This window comes from Paramormyrops kingsleyae, chromosome 21, assembly GCF_048594095.1.
Source record: "Paramormyrops kingsleyae isolate MSU_618 chromosome 21, PKINGS_0.4, whole genome shotgun sequence".
NCBI classification, from domain to species: domain Eukaryota; kingdom Metazoa; phylum Chordata; class Actinopteri; order Osteoglossiformes; family Mormyridae; genus Paramormyrops; species Paramormyrops kingsleyae.
Window position 1 is genome coordinate 8,705,464 of NC_132817.1, and position 22,495 is coordinate 8,727,958.

General features: G+C 42.0%; 1 protein-coding gene and 1 long non-coding RNA gene across 6 annotated transcripts in view; one reads left to right on the forward strand and one right to left on the reverse strand.

Annotated features, from left to right (window-relative positions):
• Window positions 1-1,562: 1,562 nt before the first annotated feature.
• The window catches only part of LOC111858458 (palmdelphin-like), a 45,159-nt gene continuing 24,226 nt past the window's right edge, over window positions 1,563-22,495 (reverse strand). For 4 of the 5 annotated variants that reach the window (XM_023840250.2, XM_023840249.2, XM_023840251.2 and 1 more), the window contains 5 exons: window positions 7,003-7,133; window positions 5,846-5,960; window positions 5,559-5,583; window positions 5,361-5,462; window positions 1,563-5,114 (listed from right to left, as the gene is read on the reverse strand). In XM_023840250.2, coding sequence (XP_023696018.1) covers window positions 4,096-5,114; window positions 5,361-5,462; window positions 5,559-5,583; window positions 5,846-5,960; window positions 7,003-7,133 — 1,392 coding nt within the window. In that variant the 3' untranslated portion in view covers window positions 1,563-4,095. The remainder of the gene's footprint in view (window positions 5,115-5,360; window positions 5,463-5,558; window positions 5,584-5,845; window positions 5,961-7,002; window positions 7,134-22,495) is intronic. The other variant, XM_072704247.1, reaches the window with a different exon arrangement.
• On the forward strand, window positions 18,986-21,458 carry LOC140581474 (uncharacterized). Its single transcript, XR_011984558.1, has 2 exons — window positions 18,986-19,020; window positions 20,397-21,458. It is a non-coding gene; the product is annotated as an uncharacterized lncRNA (long non-coding RNA).

Genomic DNA, 22,495 nt, shown 5'->3' on the forward strand with positions numbered 1-22,495 from the left:
GGATGCTCTGCACAAGGATACAACCTACACTCTGTTTTTATGCTATTTCTAGGCACATGCCAAAGAAAATAATTGGGAGATTATTTCTGACAGGTCGTTCGGTTTTGATGCTGTATAGCCAGGCCATTCCACTATCTTTAAGACTCTTTATCAGAAATGTCGCGATTTTACATCTAAAAATATTTAACCCGTATTATAGCTTGCATGTAATTGGAAAAAATGTAGAAAGTATTATTTTTAAAAAGTATATTTTCAAAACCAGATGTTGTTAAAATGCAATAAACACAAAATGAAACATACAGATGAATATTTTAATTGCATGATTCCATATATTAATGTATAATACGTTGATTTCTGTATGTATAATAAAAAAATTAGATATTAACATATATGACGTATGCTCCGGACCCACCGGGACCCTGAATAGGACAAGTGGGTAAAGAAAATGGATATACGGATGGATGGATATATGACGTGGGCCATAAGGAAAGGACATGCCGGATATTAACTCTTTGTTACTGGAAAAATTAAGTTACTGGTGACAATATGTAAGGCAAATACACCGGGATGTTATCAATGTTAAAATCCAATGAAAACCCACTCTACAAAAGTCCTCTGATTTGGTGCATGGTATCAAAACCGAAGGAAGAGGTACTAAAAACAACGTTTAATAAGTTTTATTAATGCATGAATATAAATGCATTATCACAAACACGCCAATCACTGTCAGTTTGTCTGACCAACAAACTTGAAGTGCTCCTCTCACATATTTCCACCACAGTAAATTTTCAATTAGCGCATCAGTAAGCAATGACACCTTCAAGAAGCGTCTGATGATTTGGCGAGTGAGCAAAAATGATGGACCATATGCTCGTATTTGCATTTGTCATCCTTTCTGGAGCTTGCAGCTGGTCTGGACAGACCATGCAGGCGCAGCGTGTATGAACAGCAGCCCTTGTCAGTATTATTTTTTTTTATTAATTTTAAACGTTAGGACAATACTGAGTTCTTTTTTCGTGCAGAACACAACATGTAATTTTCATTAAAAGTGTGGAATTCTGCAAATGAATGGAAACTTTCCTTTGGTGAATAGTGTCAGAGCTGTGTAAATTCATTTAGCGGAACGGACGGATAATGGTAATGCATTAAGTGCGTGCTAATAAGAAATGTAACGCCTGGAATCGAAATGCCAGTGCTAGTTATACGGGTGGTTTGCATACGGCTATTCGGATCACGTGCTTTCAGCATGCATTCGGAAATATATCTGGAAAATAGATAGAAGTAGCACAGGTTGTCTGGAGGGATGCCACCAACAGCTGTCACAACACTGGGAGGATCCGCGAGCTGTTTATTAAATAGATTATCCTGGCTTTGTTTTCAACATCCAGTTGCGTATAGGACGTCTAAAAATTCACTTTCGAGATCTGCATTAAAAACGCCGATAGATGCTATCGACAATGTGAGTAACACCATGCATGCTTACATGCGTGTCTCTGATCCAGCTCTCAGAGTGCTCTGCTGTTCATATTCTTCATTCAGAGTGCAATAAAAACTGCATATAGTTTTATCATTAACTTTTAACTTTATTGCAGGCAGGCATAAAACACAATTATTTCATATACTTCTGCATAGATTCTTTTTGTTGATTTCTTGATAGTTCTATGAGCATATTACACATTAATAAAAACCTGACGGCATCAAAAGTCAAAAGGCACATAGAAACAGATACAGCTGATGGTACCGCTGGTAATTTTCTTACTTATCGCGATTGGCACCAGATCACATTAAAATTTATGTTATTAGCTTGTACTTAATAGAAAAACATTTCCTCTGAAGATCCGTTTGTATTTATAGACTTCTCCATCTGCGGTCTCCTGATAGTTAAGTCTGGATTGCATTGTGGTTCTCAGCAGAATATGGTGATTGTGGAGGGGAGGGGGTCGTATTCCCTGGAAGATTAAGTCTCGTTGCTTAGTGCCTTCATCCCCTCACGCGTCGCTGTGGGAAAAACACAGACTGTCAGTGTGACATCGCCGGCCTGCTAATGAGGGTCGCCGTGGCTGAGAGCGAAAACATGGGTGAGACTGCGCTCCTTTTCGTCTTAAAATATACCGTACATAAGAAGAAAGCTCTTTGGGGAATTTAAAAGGGCATCTCTCATCATTTCTTGTAAAATGTGAGACTAGCAAATCACAATTTAGATGGAAATCTAGGACCCCAGAGAGAAGCCATCTTTTGCTTACATTTTACATGGATTTACTAAGGGACAAAAGCTGTGTGAATGTAAACGGCAGCAAGATTGATTCAATTTGTCTTTACAAATATATTGATGGCTTATGTAACTTGTAAGGTTGCTTATATAACTCAAGAGGCACATTATGAAATGTCATTTCGTGTCCAGGACACTTAATGGCAGTGGACATTCATTTCAAAGTCTGACGAAGGACTAGGCCTCGGAATGGGCTACATTTTGGAAGCTAGATTATAATGATTTAAAATGGAATGATTAGCTTGGACATTTTGTGGCCAGACAGCGCCCTTTGTTGCCTTTATTCCAAAATCTCATACAATACCAACTTTTCCTCATTGACTTCAGTGAGTAGGACGAGATGTGTTTGTTGACCAGGAAACTTATGTGTGTATATATACACATACCTGTGTATATATACACATACATGCACACGTATGCACAAAACATGTTACAACTGTGTTAAATAACTTGCCCAAATATGTCTTACAGATTTATTGTAAAACAACCCCAGTCATTCAAAATACGATGAAAAGTGCAGAAAAAAGAAAGATAAAAAAAACAACTAATGACTTTAATCCACAGAAGTCAAAATTATATAATATAAAGAATGCAAATTATTAGGGATAATGCATAACGAAAATATTATTAGAGCACAAAAGCGATTTATAAAAGTATAATGTAAATAATATAACGATTAGTTAAGGGATTAGTGTAAAAGCAGGCTGGCCTATGAGGGCTATGCAGAGCAAGAACAGGTTATGCAGCCATTGTTGCATATCTGTGAATCATCACTAGGTGGCAGTAAAGTTTGGATTACCACGTCCTTTGAGCGTTCGCGGGCATTACCACAGCTGGTCAGCATTCAGTGCTTTTTTTCCACTGAATAAGGTATAACAGAACTGCAGTTATGTTCTCATTATTATATGGCGGTGACATCAGAAAAACAAACATCGATTTAACCTACATAAAATGCTGCTAAATCCCCGACAGCATTAAAACTGATTCTATTTAGTCTTCCGGTCCCGACATCCAGTCCACACTTTCACAGCTCCCACCTGCATGCCTGAGCCAGTGAATCAAGGGCTTTAGAATTAGCGGAAACATGAGCAAATCTGTGAACTGGATGGGGGGCACAGGATTAGGTTAATAAAAACTGCCAAAAGAAATCTTGGACAAGATCCACATGAATAGCACTGGACTTTTCATTGACTAATTATATAAATAGATATAGTTGCGAAGGATATTAAGTGCTATACACTGCAACCATTTAAAAAAAGTCACGGTCCCTGTTGAATCAATCTCTGTTGAACCAGAGATGACTCACTGCGATATAGATCCACTGTAGTTAAGGCTATATTATTTTCCTCTTACAATATTTATTAAAAACCATAAAACACCATCACACGAAGCATTCTTCTATGGCTCTCTTTGACTGTGTGACAATGATGTGTTTAACCAATCACATCATGCGGTGTTGGAAAGATCCATTGGAAGGTGGTCTCTGGCCAGATGGTTCCTGTTACAGGCCAAAACCTTGATGGACTGTCACAGATTGTTACGGCTGCACAAAGGAAGGTGCCGGAAAAAACAAACATCCTGGTACTGCTCAATAATATGAAAAATGACTGTCAACATGTGATTCATTGAACAGCTCTTTTGGATGGATTACGTTCGGGTCAATGAGGAACCGTCTTATGTAGGGGAAACATGTAGAACCGGCAGGGACTGAAGAACTGATTAGCTGGTGAGTCATAGTATGTCCATCACATGTCTTGTAAAAAGCACATCTATGTTAGCAATCATGAAAGTGCATCAGATCAGAAGAGGATGTTAGTGTGGTGGAGTCACATCAGAGAGCAACACAGCGCTTTCTCCTTCTTATTTTTTTTACTACCTGCGGTGGAGGCATCTGTCATGACATCCCCGTCTGTCGCCATGTTTGCTGTGGGGGGAATTAGCTTGGCTTCCTGAATGTGTTCAGGCACACTGCCGCTGCCCTGGGCCGCGGGGAGGTGCCGTATTGGCCCGGGGCTCCTGCTGGGGTGGCAAACCACACCACGGTGGCCTTCATCATCGTCGTCGCTGGCGATGATCACCAGCTCAGCCCGGATTGCTCCATCGTGGCCCGGAACGTGCACGTCGTCCGAGATGCTTTGGTAACCCATGAAGATCATTGTGACTGGCTTTAAAGAGTCGAGATCGTCCGACATGGTGTTCAGCTCGTCGCCTCTGGAATTCTGGGAGTTTGAAAGAGGTGGATTCCTATGATTTGAGGAATCCCTAGGGGGCTCCTTGGGAGTCCCTGTAGGGGTGTCCCCAGAATCATGCTTAGAGTTATGAGGTCTTTGTATTGCTTCATTGTCTCCTGACTTTGTGGAACACCTTTGGCTGTGCCTAATGTTCTGGCCATAGTGTCCACCTTGTTCGTCACTACAGGAAACTGGAATGTAAGATGGCACCATGGAACACCCATGTTCCCAAAACTGCTCATTGCACGTGATCTTGGGGATTGTTGGACTTGACCCCTGAACTCCATTGGACTTTGCTGTCACTTGGTCTGCCACTGGTCTTCTAGGGTTTGGTTGCGTGGCACTTAACCTTGGGGTCCCCGACCCATGGCATTGTGGGACATTTCTGAACGGTTGCTTAGGGGCCGTCCTCAGGAGCTGCTCCACCTCATCAGGACTGAGCTTATTGAAGTCCTGCTCTTCTGGATACACGGCATAAACCGACCTTCTCCCGTCATCATAGACTTTCACGCCATTGTGCTGAGCTCGCTGTGGTGGGATGCTTGCTTTTGATAGGACCACGCTCTCTCCGGTCCTCTTATCCTTCTGAACATTTATTTCCAAGGCATACAGAGCTAAGGATAGAAAAAAAGGTACCAATGAGGGTTATTGTTTTTACTTTTAATAACCTTGCCAGTCAACTCTCAATCATTTTGATGTAATTTCAAGAAGCTACTGCAAAAAAAAACATAACATTGTCTATGGAGGATTATATTGATTGGTCGATATAAATGTACTTCTCTAGATTTCACTCTAGGCAAGGCAGGTTACAGGTTATTGTTATATTTAATAAATTTCATGACTGTGATTTGATGTCTAACCTCTTGTCGGTTGGTCCACGTTTGACCCTGGATTGTGTTTCTGCAGGCGTGGAGATCTGTAGGATGTGGATGCATTTGTGGAGGGAACATGCTCAGAAGTCTCTACAATGCAAAACTTAAAATTAGTGCCAGTCGGCTTTGGTTTATTTTTTTTAAATGAAAAACAAAGTCCGAACCAACATAACAGCAGAAGTATACCTTCTTGTATTCGAGACTTGACTGCCTGTATAGAGGTACAACAAAACATTTCAGATATCAGAAACATCAGGTAAAAATATTTCTATACATCTCAGCCCAAAAATAATTTACAAATGAAAATCTTCATTTGAATATGGTCATTTGAAATGATGTCATTTGAAATTATAATTACTAAGTGACTAAACATGAAAACTTGATTAAAAGTTTTAATGATAAATATGATTTTAACACATTTCCCTTCACTGCCTTACAAAACATTTTTTACAAGTATCTGTGCAGGGTGATACCTTTATAACGTCTTGTGCAGACTTTTCCACTGTCTTCAGCCTTCTCAGGATAAAATCCTCATTGGCGGAAATCATCATTTCCTGTCTCTCCAAAGCCTCCACTTCTTTCTCCATTCTGCAAGGAGAATCATTGCTACTTCGGGCAAAATGCTAACAGTACTCAGCTAGAGCAAAGTCCCTGGGAGGCAGAAGATGTTGTAATCCTGAGTAGCCTCATGAATCACGTTTTTGCTCCCTCCCAGACAGTCCACATTTTTGGGAGGAAGCAGAAACGTGGGCTGTCTGGGGGGGTCCCTGAGGACCGGTTAGAGCCACACTGACTTAGGGAATATTGACCTTATTCCAAGGGCAGCACATTGATTCAAATGTTGCTCCATGAGTTACAGTAGCTGCATATTAAGTCACATGAAGATTATTTTACACTGACACTGTAAGACAAAAAAATATATAAAATGTCTGGCATAAAAAAAACCAAATACAACAATAACCCAAGGACATTTGGTTTATTTCTTGTCTTCAGAGGGTGTGACTTTTTAAAGCAGATGGTAACTGGGAGAGGTCATATAAAGGCAAGGTTTTGCACTGGCATTATCCTTTTCAACGAATGGACAGCAGGTGGCGCCATGGTTAAAAATTAGATGACTAACTGGATTTGTCACATCTAGAGGAGCCATGTTGAAATCGTTGTTATTGACGTTTCTGGGGTTTATCAGCGACACTATCAGTCATCATCTCTGGGATTAAGGTCTCTGGCTACAATCAATGTGGCATGACATGCTGGAGATAGACTCTGTTTCCTTTCCAAATGGCTTGTTTTCTAATTTACCAAACTGTTAGTCTAGTGGTCTCCATGGAAACCATGAAACCAATGTGCTTAGAGCTTGAGAAAACGAATCAAAGGTGAAAAAACATTTTTGTGATGGAATGGATGTCACAACTTGGTCCATAGCATAACTTTTTATTTCATCATCAGTACCATTACAGTCCGATGCCATCAATCTGCTTCAGCTTACATCATAAAATGCTGCTTCTACCATTGTGACATTGATTCCTTAAGCAAAATGATTGCAAATATGCTTAGTAATAAATCTATTTCTGCTCTGGAATCATGACTGTTTTAATACATTTAACGTTCTGTCTTTTGAGTCTCGTGTCACCTGTAGATGATGCTCTGATGGGTCCTGATTTGCTCCTGCTGCTCCTGTATCTGCTGCCCGCTGCCTTCCTGCCCTGGCCCACAGGGGGCGCCCTGTCCTTCCATAAGCCACTGCTCCCGCACTGCTTTCTTCTGTTTGTGGGACAGAGAGAGAATGGCTGAGCCCCACAAACACTCTACTCACAAAGGCTACCCTGAGCGCTTGTGTAAAACATTTTACTGCATGCCTCATTAAATGACGGCTCTGCGTAAAGCTTCTTGCATTTGTGGTTGTTATTAAACAGTGTCCATAGAAGACTCACATATCATCATATCTACATTAACCCATCCATCCATCCATGTATCCAAATTCCAACTGCTGATCCAGTATAGCGTCCCAGGCTATAAAAATTATGGTGACACTCAAAAAATTTATGTTTTTTGTTTGCACTGCAGACCATGCACAAGATAAGCAGCTAATATAGGGTTAGTAGATAGATTTTTTTTTGTCATATTTTCATTATATACAGAATTGCTGCATAAAAGTCTAATCAGGGAATGGATAGTGTTCAGGGCTTTGGGTACCCTTGTGACTCTTAGCAGGATGATGAGTTAGAAGATGGATGGATGGATGGGTAATATACACAGAGAGCTACTGTTACTTTTATTTTTATGTTTTATGATATTTAAGCCTAAATACGCCGACAACAGCAAAATCTGTTTTTATGTGAATATGAAACCAAGATAGGCTGCACGATTTGGGGAAAATATCGAATTGCGATTTCGCTGACAGAAATTGTGATTACGATTTGATTTGCGATTTAATTTTTTTATGTCAAGCTTCAGTTCAATATTCAGTGTGTAGTAATTTTAAAACATGACGCAGCATGAGAACATCGATCAGTATTAACTGGTCTATGTTCTAATGCAAGGATGAGAATTTAAAGATGTGATGTGTCAAGTTAAAGTAATAATGAAAACAATTGCAGCAAAAAGAAAAATAGTGATCTTGCAGGTAACGCTTATTACCCTCCTAATAACATTAGAACCGCCTTTTCCCACGCCAATGACCAAGCAAGAACTACTTCGGTGTATGCAGCCCTTTTGTTTGCGCTACTGTGCTGTTAGCTGCTGTTAATAACACTAATGTGAAGCCGTTTGTTAAAGTTCCTTGTATTGTATGTTGCATGTTTCCGTGAGGGACTGTTATATTGGTTGCACCCTCTGAAAAGGAGGGGCTGATGACGTAGACGCGGGAGTGGGTCGGAGAGTTGGTATCGGACGGTGGTTGTTCTCTTCCCCAGCTCTAGGCTCCCGCTCAATAAAAACTATTAGCCGTCGATATATTTCCAAGTCCATCATCTTTATTAACATCCACCCACGGGCAGCTACAACTCCCCGCCTTACATTTATTGGTGGCAGCGGTGGGATAACCGTCAGCGTTTTTGGAAAAGTTGCTGGTAAGGTGACGAAGAGTGCACTATATGATTATCACTACCCTTTTTCTTCGTATATGCTGGATCAGTTGTACTGGTGGATTAATTTAGATTGAAACGTACTTTGCTTTACGTACCATTTCGAATATATGGACTGTATTTCGACAGGCTATCTATAATTTTAGAGCAGGGTTTTTCTTTGTTTTCACCATCGTGTGAGTTTTGATTTCACGTTCGGTTATTTGGTTCTTTCATTTTATTTCGGAGAGGAAGATAAAAAGCACAGTAAAAGACGACGGTTGCAGCGCGGTTTTCTTTTTGAAGTTGGCTTTTTGCCGGGAGTAAACGGCGCTCATTTTTCTGATACGTGTGCGCGTTACCCCCTTTTTGTGGCGGGCTCCGACCACCATTTTGCAATAAAAAGATTCCGCTGGATTGAGCTGATACAGCACTTCAGTGACTTAATTCTTTTTAAACATGGCGGAAGACAACGGAACTAACCCGCACGTGCACTTCAGAGCTGTTTTACCCCCAGATTTCGCTGGAGACGGCAACGAAAGTTTTTCTCAATGGGCTCGTCGTTTTCAGGTATGCTGTGAGACCTCTGGTATGGACAAACCTCAGCTCGCCAAAGTTCTTCCTTCAAGATTGGCGGGTGCTGCATTTAGTTACTGGGACAGTTTAGCAGATGACGTAAAAGTTAATTATGACACCACATGTAGCAAACTGGCTGCAGTTTTTGATCAACAACAGTTGCTAAGGACGTTTCAAACTTACTTGAATGCCAGACCACGTCAGAGTAATGAGCCATTGGAAGTATATGCTGCTGAATTGACCCGTCTAGTTCATCAAGCTTTCCCAGATTATGGAGAATCAGCCATAAAAGGAGAAATTCTGCGAAGATTTTCATCTGGACTTGAACCGGCATTGCAATCTAAGTTGTACGAGTTTGGCGTTACCACACTTGAAGAAGCCATTAAAGTAGCTGGTAGGTGCGAGAGAGCACGTTCCGCGGCCACTGAGACTTTTCCCCTGCTGGCACCTGCTGCTCCTCAGCCTGCGGCAGTGCACAGCCTAGCATCAGAGTCTACCAACATGCTTGCAGTGCAGCTCAGCGACCTTCATCTCAAAGTAGACAAGCTTCAGTCTGTTGTCACTATGCTGATGCAGTCCAAGTCTCACCACCCCAGTTCAGTCTCATCTCCTGAACGTCGCTTCGCCTATCGTCAGAGATCCCCTGTTCCTGACAGAGCTAAGGATGGCCGTTGGTTATCACCTTCTCGCTATCATTCCACTGCATCTCGTGAGTCCTATTTCAGAGGAAGATCTCCTGTACGTTCCACTAGCCCCTATCACAGATCACAAGGGAGCCCTAGGCCGAGTTACCATCAGCAGGAAGACTATGACAAACCTCTGCACTATAATAGTCGAGATGTTCGCTTTAGCCCTCAAAGAAGATTTGCGGCGTACGATGACACAGCGACTCCTCAATCCAACTACAGCCGTTATTCAAAGGATGACAGCAGCCCAGGTGGAAGCCGAGATCGACGGAGGGATGCGCAGTATTACAGACATCGCTCTCCAAGTCCACAATCACGTCATGTACACTTCTCCGAACGTCAGCAGTCGGGAAACGGAAGGTAACTGGAGATGAGGGCCAATCTGCAGTTCCACGGTCAGCGGCCCACAATGACGCCACAGTGACATCTTTGGACTCTATGAACTGGACACCATACGTCAAAGGCCTCATTGAGGATCAAGAAGTCAGTGTCTTCCTTGACACTGGTGCTGGTTTGTCACTCATTAGTGAATCTTTACGCCAACGCATCCCTGCATTACAACGTCGACCCTTACTGAAAAATTTCCAGGTGGTACACACCCTGACAGGACAACAATTGGACATTTTAGGCTCATTACCTGTCGCATTACGTCTTGGGTCACACACATTCAGTATGAATATGTACGTTGTAAGAGGCTCTAGACAGGATGTCCTCCTTGGATGGGACTTTTTCAAAGCACATGGTGCCTCAATAGACACGGCCTGTGGTACTTTTGTGGTTAATAATGAGAAAGTGTTCCTTCTCAGTTCCTCGAATGTATTGCCTTTCTGCTGTAATGTATTCTTGCTCTCACCAGTTTCAGTTCCTCCCTTGACAGAGATTGTTGTTCCTGCCTCAGTGGCATGTTCGTCGGACACAGGAAGTCAACTTCATGGTTTTCAAGGTATTCTCGAACCAAATGTGACAATTGACAAGGACTTAGCTGTTGCTCGTAGTTTTTCTAATGTGGAAAATGGACTCACTGTAGTTCATCTACTTAATCCTACACACCGGGATATTGAGCTGCCCAAACAGACTCAATTAGGTCAATTCTACACGGTGCGTAATGTGCCTTCGGATTTTTATAGGCCTGTGGATAGTCTGGTGGCTCCGGTAAGCCTGCCAAGTCCTTCATGCCCGGTACCTAATGTTTACATGGGTACTGACACTCTTGCTCCCAGTGAGGTAGAAGTGGTTAACTCCCTCCTACGAGAGAACTGTGATGTCTTTAGCACTACCTCTGCCGATCTAGGTAGAACTGATTTGATTAAGCATAGCATACAGACATCTTCTACGTCCCCTGTGCGTCAGAGAGCATACCGTACATCCCCTGTTCTTCGCCAGGAAATTGATAACCAAGTACAGAAACTTCTTGATGCTGAGTTGATTGAGCCTAGTCATAGCCCATGGGCCTCCCCAGTGATACTTGTCCGTAAGAAGGATGGCTCTTACAGATTTTGTATCGATTACAGACGTTTGAACTCAGTTACTATTAAGGATGCACACCTACTTCCACGAGTGGATGACAGTTTAGATGCCCTTTCTGGAGCCACCTTGTTTAGCACCCTAGATTTGTCCAGTGGTTACTGGCAGATTCAGATGGACGATGCTAGCAAGGAGAAAACTGCCTTTACTACAGGTGATTCTCTCTATCATTTTAAAGTTATGCCAATGGGCCTTACTAATGCCCCTCCGACATTTCAGAGATTGATGGAGCTTGTTCTCCGTGGTCTCCATTGGACCAAGACTTTAGTGTATCTGGATGACATAATAGTCTTTAGTAAGACCTTTAAGGACCACATTCAGGATCTGTCTGAAGTGTTTGGTAGATTACGGCAAGCTGGCCTCAAACTTCATCCTCAAAAGTGTCAGTTTTTCAAGCAGTCTGTACTTTTTCTAGGCCATGTTGTTTCAAGGGATGGTATCCAACCAGACCCCAAAGTGACTGAGAAAGTCCTGAACTGGCCTCGTCCAGCTACGCCTACAGAGGTTAGATCTTTCATAGGCCTTTGTTCGTACTATCGGCGTTTTATCAGGAACTTTGCAGAAAAGGCAGCCCCTTTACATGATTTGACAAAGAAACATAAGAACATAAGAACTATACAAACGAGAGGAGGCCATTCGGCCCATCGAGCTCGCTTGGGGAGAACTTAACTAATAGCTCAGAGTTGTTAAAATCTTATCTAGCTCTGATTTAAAGGAACCCAAGGATTCAGCTTGCACTACGTTATCAGGAAGACTATTCCATACTCTGACTACACGCTGTGTAAAGAAGTGCTTCCTTAAATCCAGTTTGAAATGTTCTCCTGCTAATTTCCACCTATGGCCACGAGTTCTTGTATTTGAACTAATGCTGAAGTAACTATTCGGTTGAACAGCATCCAAACCTGTTAGAATCTTATAGACCTGGATCATGTCCCCCCTCAGTCTCCTTTGCTTGAGGCTGAACAGATTTAGCTCAAATAACCTTTCCTCGTATGACATTCCTCTAAGACCAGGAATCATTCTTGTGGCCCTACGCTGCACCTTTTCTAAGGCCGCTATGTCCTTTTTAACTCTTTCATTGTCGCCGCCTAGTGGTTCGGACGCATACGTCCAAATTTTCAATAACAAAAAAAAAAGACGTTCAATAAAAGAAACAAATGTATCAAATCAACCAAAAACGGCTTGTTACACTACAAAAAACCTTTCAGATAATATCTGTAGAAAGTTGCGCAATTTTTGTGCCATGGTTTTTTTGTAACAAGTAAAAATAAAATGACCATGGTAGCCATCTTTAAACGGGTCGAGTGTCAGGAAGTAAAATATAAGTGTTAATAAAATGAAAACTAAGCACTTCAAACTATTTCTTTCACGGCCAATAATTCATAAACCGTCACAGTATTAAGACAAAACACGCATTTTTCCACAAATATGACTGTAATGCTCTGAAATAGCTTGCTCACTCATCGCGGAAAAATGTCAGTCGGCATTCTGTACATTCGTGCAATGTTTATTATCTTCGGAGTTTTAGAAGAAAACCAATGAATAAAATGACAAAGTTACCCTCGTTTGAAAGCTTGATCTCTTATGTACATAAATCAATCACTGTAATCCTTCATTGTCAAGTATTTTTTCAGATATATGCTCTGCTTCCCTGCTAGCACATTATTTTTTACGCACTGAACCTTTGCCCATGGTTATGTTTCACCATAATAAACTTTTTACATGAACATCAAATTACAGTGTCATTTGCTTCATCCAATAGAGGTGTGTCTAAGGTTTGCAAAATGGTATGGGATGTGCTGATTGGGCATTGTTTTTCGCGCTGGGGACATGAATGCGCAACTTATTATCTGCAGGTGCAGTATTTGTGGGAGTGTCTCGATTACGCATTGCGCACGTAGTCTCCGTGAGTTTACCCAGTTATTTTCGGACAACAACTTTTTTGACTGAAGAAAAATGGCTCGGATGACTTTCACTGTTGAGAAAGCACAGAAGATGATTTTGAAGAGTGGTTCGGGGGAAGAAAGTGTCGCTTTTATCCATTGATTCGATGGAGGAGGACGCTTTTTTGCGCGGAGAGGATGCAACGCTCGACATAAGTACATTTATTTACAGTTTACTCTTTTATTCTATAGATTTTTATAATTCCGTGATTCAGTAAATTACAATTAACATTTGCTTTGGTAACACTTGTATTGTGGTACATTGGGAAAAGTTCCGCATCGCCTTTGTCAAGCTTTGAAGTGTGCAAAGTAATGCAGCGCTTTTGGCTTTCACTTGGGCAAAGTTACGCGGGGCTTTGTTTGGGCAAAGTTATGCGGGGCACTTGTCGGCCTTGTTTGAGCAAAGTTATGTACAGTACTTGTCGGCTTTGTTTGGGCAACATTATGTACGGTACTTGTCGGCTTTTTTTGGGCAAAGTTATGCGGGGCACTTGTCAGCTTCGTTTGGGCAAAGTTATGCGGGGCACTTGTCGGGCTTTGTTTGGGCAAAGTTATGCGGGGCACTTGTCGGGCTTTGTTTGGGCACAGTTATGCGGGGCACTTGTCGGGCTTTGTTTGGGCACAGTTATGCAGGGTTAGGGTTAGAAACAAAATGTTTCTTATGACCCATAAGTGGTAATGCATTTAGAAAGAAAGACGCTATCCCAAAACACTGCTAGTTACACTGCGGCCATTTTGGATAGGTTTTGGATAGGTTTGGCACAAGTCGTGTGAATAAAATATAGATTTTCCTACAAATGTGTGGTGATTTTGTGTGACAAAATGTTACTTATGACCCATAAGTGGTAATGCATTTAGAAAGAAAGACGCTACCCCAAAAAACACTGCTAGTTACACTGTGGCCAGTTTGGATAGGTTTTGGATAGGTTTTGGATAAGTTTGGTACAAGTCGTGTGAATAAAATATAGATTTTCCTACAAATGTGTGGTGATGATGTGTGACAAATTGTTACTTCTGACCTATAAGTGGTAATGCATTTAGAAAGAAAGTTGCTACCCCAAAAAACACTGCTAGTTACACTATTGCCATTTTGGATAAGTTTCAGATTAGTTTAGGTTAGGTTTTGGATAGGAAAGGCTCCCAGTTGCACCATTTGCTCTTTCCTCCGTAAAACCTGTTGGGCTGCATCAAATGATATGAAATTGGGCACACATGTAGAAAACAAGTTTGGGAACCAGATTTTTAAAATTGGACCTATTCCATCATGTAGTTTTTGAAATATTTACAAAAATCCAAGACACAAAGACAGGTTTTTGTATTTTTCCAGCTGTTTTTGTTATATTCGCATGTCCATAAATTATACACAGGTTATTCATTTCGTTATTGAACTTCCTACAATCAATTGTAAAGGGGTCAACTTTGATTTTAGGTATCAGGCATGTGTCTGTGACTTTTATATCTGAAGTTATAAGGTAATTATTCCAAAGAGGGAAGAAATGCCCCCCCATGCAAGGGGCCCCTGGTGCCCTCCATAGAGTTAAGATATGGTGACCAAACCTGTACACAATATTCTAGGTGAGGTCTCACCAAGGAATTGTATAATCTTAGCATTACCTCCCTTGACTTAAACTCCACACACCTGGAGATGTACCCCAACATCCTATTGGCCTTTTTTATTGCTTCCCCACACTGGCGAGAATGAGACATGGAAGCATCAACATACACACCAAGGTCTTTCTCATAATCAGCTACCTTTATTTCAGTAGGTCCCATAAAATACCTGTACTTTATATTTCTGCTCCCTACATGGAGTACCTTACATTTGTCTATGTTAAATTTCATCTGCCAGGTGTCAGCCCAGTCACTAATTAAATTAAGATCCCGCTGTAGCTGCTGAGCCGCTAGTTCAGTATCTGCTACACCACCCACCTTGGTGTCATCTGCAAATTTCACCAGTTTACTGTATATATTGGTGTCTATATCATTTATGTAAATTAGGAACAAAAGTGGTCCTAAAATTGAACCCTGCGGTACCCCACTATGAACGCAGGCCCACTGTGACATCGAGCCTCTTATAACTACTCGCTGCTTCCTATCCGTTAACCAGTTATCAATCCAAGTCGCTACAGTTCCTAAAATACCTGTCGCTTTGAGTTTAAGTGAGAGCCTCTTGTGGGGAACAACATCAAAAGCCTTTTGGAAATCTAAATAGATGACATCATAGGCCTTCTTATCATCAACTTCCTGAGTAGCTTCCTCAAAAAACTCCAACAGATTTGTTAAACAGGATCTACCTCTCCTAAATCCATGCTGGCTATCCCTCAAAATGTTATTTGAGTCCAGGTAATCTACCATTTTCTCTTTGATTATAGCCTCCATAACTTTACCAGTTATACAAGTTAGACTGATTGGCCTATAGTTTGACAAATTACTTCTATCCCCTTTTTTGAAAATGGGCGTTATGTTGGCATGCTTCCAATCAGAAGGTACCACACCTTCAGATAAGGATTTTTGAAACAGTAATGTTAAGGGTCGGCAAATAATATCCCTCATCTCTTTTAACACTATAGGTAAGATGCCATCAGGGCCCTGTGATTTATTTATTTTGAGCTTAGCTAGGCTTTGCAAAACATCAGCTTCAGTTATATATATATTAGTTATAGACGATGTTGAATTAGTAATAAGAACTGGTAAGTTACTAGTGTCCTCGACAGTGAATACCCGTGCAAAACTATCATTGAACTCATTTACTATGTCAATGTCGTTTTCAATTATAAGACCCTTACTATCCTGCAGATTAGTAATTTCAGCTTTTAGAGCTCTTTTAGAGTTAAAATACTGGAAGAAACTTTTAACGTCATCCTTAGCCTCCAATGCGATCTTCCTTTCGACATTCCTTTTAGCTCGTCTAATGTCATTTTTTAATTCAGCCTGTAGATTTAGATACTCTTGCTTTATTATGTCATCATCAGTTATTTTCCATCTCTGGAACAAAGCCCTTTTCCTCCTTACTTTATACTTTATGTCCCTATTAAACCACCTAGGTTGCAATTTCCTAGATTTATTCTTGCTAGAAACAGGTATGAAGTCCTCTTGTACTTGCAATAATGTGCTTTTAAAAAATTCCCATGCCTCTTCAACAGTTTTGTTATTTAACTCCATCCAGTTCACGGTTTCTAGTTTTAATCTCATACAATTGAAGTTAGCCTTCCTAACATTATATATTTTTGATTTGGACTTTGCTCTTCGGGCACTAAACTTAACCTCAAATTTAACCATGTTATGATCGCTACTGTCAAGTGGTTCTAAAACCTCTAATTTACCAATCCTGTCCTGGTTATTAGACAAAACAAGATCAAGAATGGCATCTCCCCTGGTAGGGGTGTTAACAAACTGAGTAAAAAAACAATCCTGTACTAATTCCACCATCTCAAGTTCATTTTCAGAAGAGCCAGCAACAATGTCCCACTGTATCCCCGGTAGATTAAAATCACCCATAACTACCACATCATTTTTATTGCTCATAATCCTAATATCACTGTATAACAATCTGCTTTCCTCAGCAGCTACATTGGGTGCTCTGTAACAAACACCGACAATTAGGCTATTTGAGTTTGTAGCATCTAATTTTACCCATATAGCTTCCGTACTTTTACTTATATCAGTAAGCTCCCTTGCCTGCAAGATTTCCTTTACATATACTGCAACACCACCTCCCTTCTTACCTATACGGTCTTTACGGAACAATGTGTAACCATCCATATTATATTCTTGTCCATCCTTATCACTCAACCACGTTTCAGTTATTGCTATAATATCATAAGAGTCCGATGAGATAAGAGCCTCTAAATCATGAATTTTATTCCTAATACTCCTGGCGTTTAAATACAGACAACAAAGGGTAGGCTTATTACAGTGCCTACTTATAATATGATTTTTTTGGGCTTTCCGTTTCCCCCCAGTTACATACTTAACTAACCTCCCTGCCCCCCCAGTCCCTAGTTTAAACATTCCTCAACTACTCTACAAATACGCCTTCCCAGTACACTGGTTCCCCTCCGGTTCAGATGCAACCCATCCGGCTTGAACAGGTCCCACCTGTTCCAGAAGGTCCTCCAGTGCCCCATAAACCTAAACCCCTCTTTCCTACACCATCCTTTTAGCCACGCATTTAATCTCCTTATCTCAGCTAACTTAGCCTCACTTGCGCGTGGCACGGGGAGTATTTCGGAAAATACCACCATGGACGTTCTGCTTCTAAGCTTATTGGCGACTTCTATAAATTTATCCTGCAGAACAGCCCTTCTACCCTTGCCTATGTCGTTGGTGCCAACATGCACCACGACAACTGGATCCACCCCAGCTGGGGCCAAAAGCTTGTCCACACGATCTGGAAGGTCTCCTACCTGGGCACCAGGCAGGCAAGACACCGTACGGGACCCTCTATCACGCGTGCACACATAACTGTCTACTCCCCTAATAATTGAATCCCCCACTACCACAACCTCCCTCTTTCTGGGGGGAGGGGGCTCCTCAGTGCCCAAGGGCCCACCTGCTTCCCCAGTCCCTTCCGGCTCTAAAGCTGGAAGCACCTGAAACCTGTTAGACACAGACACCTCAGGTGATGCCGCCTCTGTAACGTGTGTACGCCTTTTCCTGCGTCTACGACCTACGGTCACCCAGCTCTCTCGACCTCTCTGCTCTTCATTCTCCCTCCCCCCCGTTAGTGGCGTACACACCGTCTCCCTAAACGGCGTATCAACTAGCTCATCTAACTCACTGTTGCATTGGATGCGAGCCAGTTGCTCCTCAAGGTCGCGAACCTTGACCATGAGTGAGTCCACTAGCTTACATCGCTCGCAGATGAAGTCCGACTGGACACTAACGTCCAGAAGGGCAAACATCTTGCAAACGCAACACTGAGCTGGCCCCATAATTAACTAACTCACTATGACCCCGTACTCCCAGCCCAGTAAATTTATATAGTGTATTTAACTATAAAGATTAATTTGCGTAACAATAAATGCAGTAACGTGCGGAGTACACTAAAATAAGTTATTACTTGTGTTAAAACGGAACTTAATTATTATTTTATTAAAAATTTTAAACCTGATAAACTTACTACTACTTACCAGAAGAACTTCCGCCTGAACCAAGTATGAACTAAAAACAAGGCGAAATCGAAGTTGCTCTTGGGAGGTCGAAAAACCACAAAAACCCCCTCACAGCAGGCTACTGCCGGAGCGGGAAAAAAGTGGAAAATGTCCTCCCGGCCCCGACTGGCGACCGAGCAAAGCTCAGGAGCAACTGTCCTTTTCCGACGCTTGGTAGCGATACCGACGTTAGATGTTATTAGTTATAATCGCCCCGCGGGTGTTTGTTACGGAGTTTAAACGCGGACAGAAAAACGCCGCGCACGCGACACCCGCAGCTCTCTGTCGGTAATAATCGCGCTGTTGATTAACAGACAGGACAGACAAGCACTCACGCTGACCGAAATAAGAACAATAAATAGAAATAAACAGCCACCCACGTAAACAGGTAAAGCACACAAACACTCAAAACACTCAAAAAAAAAACAATCCCAAACAATCGCTGCAGCTCAACACCACTCTCTCGCAGCAATCCCAGCAATCCTCGCAGCAATCCCAGCAATCCCTGCGCCACAGAGTTGGAACATGCCACATTCGCATGGAGTGAACAATGCGAGGACACTTTTCAGCATTTCCGGCATGTTTTAGCTTCTCCGCCTATCCTCACCTATCCTGATTTCAGTAAGTCTTTTGTTTTGTATACAGATGCGTCTCACCATGCCATTGGCTCCGTTCTTGCTCAACAACAACAGGGTGTTGACAAGGTAATAGCCTATGCCAGTCATGTGCTCAGTGCAACCGAGCGCAACTGGTCCACTTTTGATAGAGAATGGTGGGCTATTGTTTGGTCCGTTAGACATTTCTCACACTACTTGCAAGGGCGCCCCTTTGTAATTGTTACCGATCATCGTCCACTGTTAGGGTTAAAGAAAATGCTTATCGATCGGGATCCAACAGGACGTAGGACACGTTGGGCATTGGAGCTTGATGAGTATGATTGGGTCATACAATACAGGAAGGGTGCTAAGCACACAAATGCAGACTCCCTATCCCGACGCCCGGCTCAAAGTGACGCCACTCCTCAGCTTACTCCTGATCCCTCATTGGCAGGAGGGCCGAAAATTTCTTTGCGCACAACCCCTCTTCCCGTTCATGCTGTGGTCGACCTTTCTCAGACTTTGTCGGTCGATATTGCACAGTGTCAGAAAGATGATGTCACGCTGAGGACGGTGAGTGAGTGGTTGAAGGATGGAAAGAGACCTTTAGCTTGGGCGCTAAAGAAAGGTTCGGCAGAGCTTAAGGTATACTGGCGACAGTTTGATAGACTGCATTTACAGGATAGCAAAATCTACCGTTTTGCCTGTAATACACCAAAAGAGCCGCCTACTCTGCATGTAGTCATTCCCAGCAAAGTTGTCCCCCAGGTGTTACAGTTTTTACATGGCCATTCCACTGTAGGTCACCTTGGCCACAAGAAAACACTTGCAAGAGCTAGGGCACATTTCTACTGGCCTTACATGGCTAGAGACATAGAGAACTACTGCCAGCAGTGTGTTCCATGTCAGTCAAGATCTATGCCAGTCCCCCATCGAGTAGCTCCTCTGCAGACTATTCATGCCAGTCGCCCGTTTGAAAAAGTGGCAGCTGACATTACTGAGCTTCCTGTGTCACCATCAGGTCATAAATATGTTCTTGTTATTCAAGACTATTTTACCAAGTATGTGAACTTGTACCCGATGAAAGACCAAAGAGCTGTAACGGTTGCGCAATGTATATTTGAGCAGTATGTCACGGAACATGGTGTCCCAGAATGTTTCCATACAGATCAAGGCCGTCAGTTTGAAGCAGACTTAATCCAGGAGTTATGCTCTAGGTTGGGTGTCACCAAAACCCGGACGTCTCCTTATCATCCTGAGGGAGATGGTTTAATTGAAAGATTTAATCGCACCCTAAAAGACCAGTTGAGCAAATGTCTGTATCAGCAAACAGAGCCATGGGATACCATGTTAAGTGCAGTTCAACTGTCTTATAACACTAGTGTACATAGTAGCACCGGATACACCCCTTTCTTCCTTGTTCATGGACGTGAGGCTAGACTGCCTGTGCATTTATTATTTTCCTGTCCTGCTGAAGCTTCCAGCGCTTCTGCCGGCACCCCAGCAGAGTATGCCACATCTGTTTACAGGAAGTTGCAGTTTGCTTTCCAGCTCCGTCAAGAGAACCAGGAACATGCTCATGAGCAGCAGAAAGCTCAGTATGACAAAAAGGCCAAATATACCACCTACAACGTTGGAGACTTGGTTTGGTTGAATGATCCTGCTCATTCCCGTTGTAAACTGGCTCCACGTTGGAAAGGACCTTATATTGTAACAGGACATGTCCAGTCAGATGGTGATCATTCTGTACTGTATGCCATTCAGCCGAAAGGAGTTCCTGCGAAGACGGCGAAAGTGGTTCACCATAACCGCCTTAAACCTTACCTGTCTTCCCCTTCTCAGCTTGGCCAGACAGCCCCGGATGCACCATTTCCCACAGCACAGCCTGTTGACAGGGAAGTACCCACGGGTACTTCTGGTCCTTCTACACTGGCTGTCAAGAACAACTTGCCTTCTGTTGTTTTTACTGGCAAGGTCCATAGTGGGAGTTCATCTAGGTCTTTGCTTTCGGAGCAATCCCCACTGACATTGACCTCAGACACTGGACAGGCTAATGTCACACAGCCTGGTGACATGGACACTGTACCCCTGACTGTGGACCCTAGACCATTAGGTCGCAGGCCTGTTAAATTGCCTGCAAGGTTTAAAGATTATGTGGTGAAGTAGCAAAAGAACAACAGCTACTTGTTTTCTGTTATTTATTTTAGACCATGTATTGTTTGTTGTAAATTTAAGTTATATTGTGAAAAGAATAATCTGTGTATTGTTTTGTCCGGTTTAAGGATGTTATTGCTTTATATAAGCCAGAAACGTGGACGTTTCTTTTCCCACGGTGGCACTAATGTGAAGCCGTTTGTTAAAGTTCCTTGTATTGTATGTTGCATGTTTCCGTGAGGGACTGTTATATTGGTTGCACCCTCTGAAAAGGAGGGGCTGATGACGTAGACGCGGGAGTGGGTCGGAGAGTTGGTATCGGACAGTGAGGACGGTGGTTGTTCTCTTCCCCAGCTCTAGGCTCCCGCTCAATAAAAACTATTAGCCGTCGATATATTTCCAAGTCCATCATCTTTATTAACATCCACCCACGGGCAGCTACAACTCCCCGCCTTACACTAATAATACTTAAAAACCTGTAATGTTCACAACAGAGTGGCTGTTCTGTCCTGAAACCGTAAAGCTGGAAATTTCTAAACGTAATATGCATTTTATAAAATGTTGAATAAATAGAAGTCGTTTATTGGTGATTTCATGTTGGTCAAAGTTTCCGCTTTTTGACAACTGTATATGGTTATTTTCTCTGCAAATCAATTCAGGTGAAACAAAAAATGTACGTGTTCATGGTTGCAAACTCTTTCATACTCTCACGCAAGAAATCTTACGGCAAATCTATATTCCATTCTGAACTTAAAATTAGCTGCATCAAAAACGTCACAGCAGTTTGCAAACCCTACAGGCTATTTACAAGGTAATAAAACTTACATACATGTAAATGTGTGTGCAGAACAGAGAACAGAAAATCTCACTCCATGTAGCTGACCAAAGTTGCCAACCCTGCATTTTATTTTAAATGAGAGGTAAAATTCAGTTTTCGACTGAAGCAGCTTATCATTCCTTTGCTTTGTTACTTGGACAAATACAAAATTAATGATTAAACATTATATGAGCCTCTTTTTGTATGTTTTCTAAATAAGACCACGTGCCCATACCCAACTGTAACAGCGATTAAAGCGATCTATTCTTTTAGTATTTATGTTAAAGCTAGACTTTTATTTTATTACTGTTGTGTTGGAAACACTTAAATTTAATAAGCAGAAAAACATGACATAAACACGACTGTATTGTGGGTTTTACGGCTTTTTTGGAGGTCACCGACTCCGCTGCTGTGAGAATTACTGACTGATGGGTTAGCGGTATACTAATGCTATTGCCTATTAACAAAAACAAAAGGTATGATACGCTGAAGTATATTGCAGCTGGTGTTTAAAAGGAGCTCGCCGGTTCATCTAAGTCTGATGCATCTATTTTGAATGGTTCTTTCAAAAGAGTGAGCCAACACAGGGTGACAGTCAGCCAGTTTCAGAAA